Source organism: Aegilops tauschii, chromosome 6 (genome assembly GCF_002575655.3).
Source record: "Aegilops tauschii subsp. strangulata cultivar AL8/78 chromosome 6, Aet v6.0, whole genome shotgun sequence".
Classification (NCBI taxonomy): domain Eukaryota; kingdom Viridiplantae; phylum Streptophyta; class Magnoliopsida; order Poales; family Poaceae; genus Aegilops; species Aegilops tauschii.
In genome coordinates, this window is record NC_053040.3 from 413,598,888 (window position 1) to 413,605,920 (window position 7,033).

Below are 7,033 nucleotides of genomic sequence, written 5' to 3' on the forward strand. Positions count from 1 at the left end.
CGGGAGTGGCGGAGTGCAATGCGGGCCGCCATTGCCTTCTCCAGCCCGCACGGGATGACACCCCATTAGACAGATCCGGACTGATCGGAGTCAGATCCGCTGTCCGCCATGCTAGAGACGTCCGAAAATCGCCGGAGATGAGCTCGGGTGGCGGAGGGAGTGCATGGGAAAGGAGTGTGAAGTGGCTAGGGTTTTGATCCGGCAAGCGGATGACGCAAATATATGTGAGGTCGGGTGGGCCAGCGTGGGCTGGGTCCGACGTGGCGGACGCGCCCGGGCGCCCCATATCCGCCTCATATTTGGACTGGATATGAGGGATGCCGATCAGCCCGAGCGTTTGAGGCCCATTTGAGGCGTCTGTTTGGGTTAAAATTTCACGACCAGTCAGTAACCGAGCGGGCTGCCCGGACGTTTGAGCGGGTTTGAGGCGACCGGCTATAGATGCTCTAAGAAATAGAAAATTTTGACTGGGCGTTGAATAAAGTGCGCGCATGCGACGCAAAGCACTGACCATTTGTGTGTGCCATGCATGTAAACTGAAACTAGACAAGACACAGGGACGGGCCTTTATTTTTTGGGGTACGGCAAATCAATTTCTGGTCCAATTTTAAAGGTTTTCTCTTGACTAAAACGACTTGGAGTTCCAGACCCGGAACGCCGGGGTTTCACATGGCAAGCTGAGCTCCCTAGCTACTACGCCGGAATACGTACTGCAGACTTGCGTCACACAAAACATCACTGTTATGCTGAGAATCCAGGAGCGAAGGACGTGCGTTTCGCGGCAAAGTTCCTATTCATCGTGCTATTTTTCAAAGTTCAAACTAACGCGCCAAGTCGCCCATGTAAACGATGAAGCAGCTTCCTGCCGGCCTTGCCCCGACGCAGGCCCCCTATATATAACGGGCGTCAGAAGCCCATAGATCCGCACACATCCTAAAGCTCCATAGCTGCTTCTCTTCCTAGCTAATTTAGTGGCAGCCAGAAGAGAGAGAGAGAGACGTACTCAGAGATAACCGGACTAGAATCATGGCCGCCGTGATTGCAAAGCTCGTTCTGCCGGTGATCGTGATGGTCATGGTGTTCTCGGCAGTGCTCGGCGCGGCGCGGCCGCTGGCAGGAGAGAAATGGGGCGCCGGAGACTCCATCGTCGGATTCATCCGGCAGGTGTATCTTCAGCAGCTGCAAGGGGCGCCAGGGGCAACTCCCTCGTGCTCGACCTGGGACCCAAATAACAAGTGCCCCTGATAGTCTGCAGAAACCGGCGAGAGGAAGCAGATCATGCAGAGGCCGGGGTACTTCCCTTTTCGGAAAAAAAAAGGCAAAGAAAGTGGTAGTACATTTGTTGCTTTGTTAATCGGATTGTAACTTATATACAGATGTCTTTAAAATAACTCAGTTGTTCTTTATAAATCTGTACTTATTGTAAATTTGTTCAGGGGGATGGCAACGGCAGAGAAATATCACAGTGGAAATTTATAGTACAGTTATGTACTTCTGTTTGCTTTTCACTCTTTTGTTCTGCGTATGAAACTATTGCTCTTTTGGTAGTAGTAGTAGTAACAAAATTAATGTTTCTCCAGTCTTCAGGTTTTGAATTCAGTTCAAGTTGGCAACCCAGCCGCAAAAACTATTCCAGGTGTACTTACATGCCCAATTGAATACAAAACGCTAACGGTATGCAAACATGAAGAGGGCCGTAAGGCCTGCCAAAAAAAACGACTTGGTGGACTTGGAAGTCAACGGAAGCCTGAGCATATTCTGTGACACCGGTCACGGTTACATGTCGATTTTGACTGTTCCAAAATGTCGTCGTCTCGGTAGTTTTCATGGGCATAGTCCACCACTTTCGGATTTTCAAGGGATTTTCATGTTTCGTTGCTGAAGGCCGGGATTTTCTTCCTTGCCTCCCTTCATTTGATTGGCCTCTTCCAAGTTCCAACCCAAAATGCCTATTGGCGCTTGGCTTACTGTCGAAAGCAACACCCCAAAAAATGAGCTTCTGCCGCATGAGGCCAAGCATTCTGGCAGACATGTATTTCAAAAACATCGTCTTCCCTACATTTTCTAATCATTTTTTATGTTCCACACGTACTCCCATGGATCAGCCTCATTTTTGTGAAGACATGAGAATAATGCAGTACATTTGCCGCTGTAATTCGAACAACCACCAGTAAGCCTGTTCCGCTGGCATAACAAGAAAATTACAGAATTTATAAATCTCAGCAAACTCGCTCGACAAGACAAGTTCTCACTTTCCAATACTTCTACCATGGTCCTGCACACTAAAATTCTAGCGACGCCTACTTAAAACTGTACAGATGTAACACACATTGGTCCGGTAAACTCAAAATCGGCATACCCCTGGCTTCTCAGTACGACAGAGCTTGAGCATCTCTTCGTACCTTGAAGGATAGACGAAGCCCCATAGCTGCATTGTACAGGAAAAACCAAGTTACATGTCTGCCTTGCTGAATCGACGCCCACATAAGATGGCGAGTTTTTTATGCCCTTCGCTTTGGTTTGCTCAAGATGCTACTTCTTGATGTGTCGCGATGTACGAACTGTGAACAACTATTTTTTTTCTTCATTCTTATTACCATTGTTGTCGTGTTATGTAGAGGGTGCATATGCTTAAGTGCGTAGAGAAAGCAGGATTTTTATCCTGTGTTTAGTAGCACAGAGCAGTAAATCTCATGCACATGGCCCTGAAAAAATCTACCATGATTCCAGTGGTCAATATAGCTGTTGCATATGTTAAGTTGAGTGAGATGGTGTGCAGGTGTGTGAGACAAGATTGTTGGACCAAATAATATCTCATAGGTTCAGGGACAGAGGGCATGGAAAAAGACTTTCAAAGGGAATTATCAATTAAACAAAGGGTGTATTTGCTATATTCATATTTTGGGCAGTATGGATGTAATTGCATTTGCTCAACGGGGATGGGGAGATAAAACAAAATGCTTCGCTATTGTAAGTACCTCAACGTCTTTAACTGCAAAATCTGGAGAATGTGACAAACACTGGTTGTTAAAAGTCTCCGAATTTGAACTTGAACCACTCAAACTGCAGAGTACACAGAAAGGAAAAGGTGAGGCATTAACATTGACTTAGACCAACAAAGTAATACTACTAGTTTTTTCAAGGAATTAAAGATATGCTTAGAAACTTGTGGGAGGGATTACAGGTCTGAGTCTAGATAAAGTGCGAAATGACCTCCACCTCCTAGTGCCAAATAGTCAGCAGAGCACACAGTATAATACTTATTGGCACCTGCAACATGCAACCATTTAGTATGTTAACAGAATGAGCCAGTGCATACAGACAATAAGATGGGACACATAAGAGCTGCTTTGAGATCAAGTAATTGCTGCTTTGGCACATGGCAAATGGTTCAAAATGCTCACATGTGCAACCAACTGGATCCGTCAAAACTTCAGTAAGATATGCTAACATTAGAATATAGGGAAATGTCACTTTTCTCCCCCAAGCTATTCACCTTGCTCACTTTACGCCCTAAACTAAATTTGGGCAAACCTAACTAAAAATTGGAGGTCTACTTAACCCTTTGATGCAGGATTGTAGCCATCCAAACAGCAGTTCAGTAATTCAGGGTTAGTCCATAGGCAGCTTACTGACACGGCATTGCCAGCCATAACCTATCCACCTATTTTCATTACATTCTTAATCAGAGAATACCTAGGGGAGGCAGAGACTTTTTTGCATTAATTGTGAGCAATATATCATTATGAATGGGAACTCAAGGAACAAAAATAACTATAGGCAGCACCTGTAATTATATGGACTAGAAAATAGATCGAAGAATATATGGTTTTTATTCGTAAAGCTCATGAAAATAGATAGAAGCACAAATTACCTGTTGGCCGGTATATAGCAGGATCACTGTGTAAATTAGTGAAAACAAAGCAGTTATTGGTACCCTGCAATACCCAATTTCCATCAGTATCAGTAGAAGGTGAATAGGTGACAATTAACAGAATGTGTAAATTCAACCTGATACTTCTTTGTGCTAGTTGGCTGTAATGGAGCCTCAACTAGACCACCAAAAACCGCCCCCTTTCTGTCCCCAACTACCTGTTACAGAACACATCGACAAATAAATAATAGAAAATTAGTAATTACTCCCTCCGTCCCATAATATAAGAGCGTTTTTGACACTACACTAGTGTTAAAAACGCTCTTATATTATGGGACAGAGGGAGTACTTCCTATAACAGCAAAGTAAGTGTTTACATAAGAGATATTACTAAGACTTGTAAGAAAGTCATATTGTGAAAAACATTACCCAAATAAGAACTATTCTTTGGAACTACATAATGTCGGTACAATTGGCTACTTTCTTTACGTACTGGTGAACTATAAGAGACCAAACAAAACCAGCTACTTACGAAACATACCAGGAGTGAGTAACCAGGGCACAGCAAACTCCTTCTATATAAAGTAGATAGAGATATTCCATGCCTCGATGTGCTGCAAAATTGTGAATATATAATCATTAGAGAGTAGTCGATATGTGCAACCATAACATACAGGAGTAGGACAGATTCCAGACCTGTATAGCAAAACCCAGCTCCTTCCTTGGGCCAGAATAGGAAGAGAAGAATAAAGAGTGGATCGCATTGTTTCTGACAAAAGGACAGATGGCTCTGACATAGCTGGCATGTTGGTCAGGGAATTAACTTCATTTGGTCCTTCGAGCTCCAACGCAGGTGCAACTGATTCAGCATTATTTACCACCTCTTTGTCAATTTTGGGTTCTGAATTTTGTTTGAAACCGCTCATCTTAGCCGCTTTATTAATAATTTTTCCAATGGAATGCTTCCCTCTGCTTAGCAAGCCTGTCTTTCCCTTGGTTGCCTTCCCAACTGGTGTTAAAGTTGGGTATCCCATTTCTTCGCTCTGCTCGGGGATTATCTCCCTTGAATCGTTAAAAGAGCTAGACGGCGACAAAAATGAGATCATGAATGCTCTGAACGAAGATGTATCGGGGCCGTCAGGGTTATCAGAATTATGGTCAGAATCTTTGTCATCTTCTGATTTTTCTTGCTCTTCGTCCTCCTCCTATTGCAACCAAAGGATTGAAATGCAAAGTTTCAGAAACATGGGATACCGACTGGAATGATCACTATTTGCTACTGCGAATCACATCATGAACATCACATGTAATTGCAGTTTGCTTCTTACAGCTAACAAACGGACCAATTCTTACAAATTCACAGAATGAATAAGGCTGGAGCAGGAATGATATGAAGCTCTGGAGCGTGTAGCTTCCGAAAGAACATTGGAGTGGAGGTGGAGCTATTCATTTCCTGCGATTTTGCGGGCGGTAGCAAGAAAACAGCAAAGTTCATTACTTCAGTGGAGTGCTACACCTTTTTTAAAATCAGAAACGGTTGCTATACTGCTAGTAAAAACATGCAGGTGAGCAAACGTTAGTATTGCAGCTGCATGTATCATCACACATCCTAAAGAAATTAACTTCTTCTGTAGTTAACAGTCAACACCACATAGAAGTCGCATTCCTAACGGAACCATCAGAAGTATCATCACACATCCTAAAGAAGCTAACTTCTTCTGTAGTTAACAGACAACACTGCATAGAAGCCGCATTCCTGACGGAACCATCAGAGGTTTCCAGCAGAAAATGTCTAGAAAATCATCTCAGTAGTTAACAGTCGACACTGGAAGATCAACCTGCTTCCTTGTGTGATTGTGCTCCTCAAGCAACGCAGAACGGTCAAGAGGACGCCAAAAGCTATCACTAGAACACGAAACTAGCGCACTATCCTTGGGAATCTCCCAATTCCCCACCTGTAACCCACCAGCGGAAGCATCTCCTACCCTAATCAGCGACGACCGGCAGCTAATGTCCCTAAACCCCCCGCAATTGCACACCAAACCCTGCCAAGAGCGCGGCAGAGGCCGGATCACCCGATTCTTGGCAGGAATTGAGGAACGGGTCCGACGGCCGAACACGGCGGTGGGCCGAACCGGGTCTAGCGCAAGAGGGCAAGGAGAGAGGGGGAGGGGGGAGGAGGAGGGGATCTGGGGTCTCACGGGGAGGTGGGAGGGCTCGCGCTCGGAGACGGGGTTGAGGATGACGGTGGTGAGGTCGGACACGAAGTGCGCCGCCTTGCTGCCCAGGGACGACGGCAGGTACCCCATCCCCGCGCGCCCCGCGCCTATTCCTGGAGCGGCCGCTAAGTTTAGGCGGGGGGCGACGCGCCGCGGCCCCCTGGGTTGGGGGTTCGCGCTCTACCCGGGGGGCGGTGAATGGGGGGACGCCGGCGAGAGAGAGAGAGTGGTTGCGGCGAGGAGTCTTGATTTGGACCTGGCTGCGGGTGCGGGTGCGGCTGCGCTTTTCTTTTGCCGTTAGGTGGTGAGACGGTCCTGGATTGGAATTTTCTCTAGTGGGAGGAAGGACACAGGTAGGATAGAGCTTCGTGTTGTTCGCCAAGAAGAAAAAAAGAAAAGAAAAGGGATATGGAGTATTTGATCCCGAGCTCATATGTTCCCGCATGAACAATAAAATCTAAAAAATTAGTAAAAATTTCAAAAAAACCGATTTTTTCTGTGATGAAAATTGATAAATTTTCTAACTGCTTGCAAAATTTCAGGTTGAAATGACATTCATGGAGGTCTGGGCAAAAAAATAAAATCGATGGTCCAAAAAGACTATTGTTGAAAGCATTTTGGAGCATTGATTTTGTTATTTTTGCCTAGACCTCTACGAATGTCATTTTGACCTGAAATTTTGCACACAGTTAGAACATTCATCAATGTTCATCACAAAGAAACAGATTTTTTTGAATTTTTTTTACTATTTCTTTGATTTTATTGTTCATGCGGGAGCATATGAGCTTGGGATCAAAAGAGCACTTTAGGAAGAAAAGGATAGAATAGGTTCACGTTGTTCGTGGGCAGAAACACCGTGCGCGGGCACACGAGCAGAGGAGGACGGAAGGTGTTTGCTGTTTTTGTTTTTTTTACTTAAGGTGTTTTTCTGTTTGGATTG

General features: G+C 45.0%; 1 protein-coding gene across 2 annotated transcripts; it reads right to left on the minus strand.

Moving 5' to 3' along the window:
* Window positions 1-2,130: 2,130 nt before the first annotated feature.
* Window positions 2,131-6,425, minus strand: LOC109745837 (uncharacterized). 2 transcript variants are annotated; one of them, XM_020304948.4, is made up of 8 exons: window positions 6,076-6,425; window positions 4,571-5,079; window positions 4,416-4,488; window positions 4,012-4,092; window positions 3,875-3,938; window positions 3,183-3,270; window positions 2,979-3,063; window positions 2,131-2,428 (listed from the first exon to the last, which is right to left on the minus strand). In XM_020304948.4, the coding sequence occupies exons 1-8, from the start codon at window positions 6,181-6,183 to the stop codon at window positions 2,345-2,347; spliced, it is 1,092 nt and encodes a 363-aa protein (XP_020160537.1). In that variant the 5' UTR covers window positions 6,184-6,425; the 3' UTR covers window positions 2,131-2,344. The 2 variants fall into 2 exon arrangements, with proteins under 2 accessions (XP_020160537.1, XP_045085971.1); XM_045230036.2 differs by having other exon boundaries at window positions 5,228-6,355.
* Window positions 6,426-7,033: the final 608 nt, after the last annotated feature.

Coding starts and splice junctions, on each gene's coding strand:
- LOC109745837 (XM_020304948.4), bottom strand. CDS start 6,183: ATGGGGTACCTGCCGTCGTCCCTGGGCAGCAAGGCGGCGCACTTCGTG. Junction 4,489..4,570: donor AGCTGGGTTTTGCTATACAG/GTCTGGAATCTG, acceptor ACAATTTTGCAG/CACATCGAGGCATGGAATAT. Junction 3,939..4,011: donor CTAGCACAAAGAAGTATCAG/GTTGAATTTACA, acceptor TGGGTATTGCAG/GGTACCAATAACTGCTTTGT.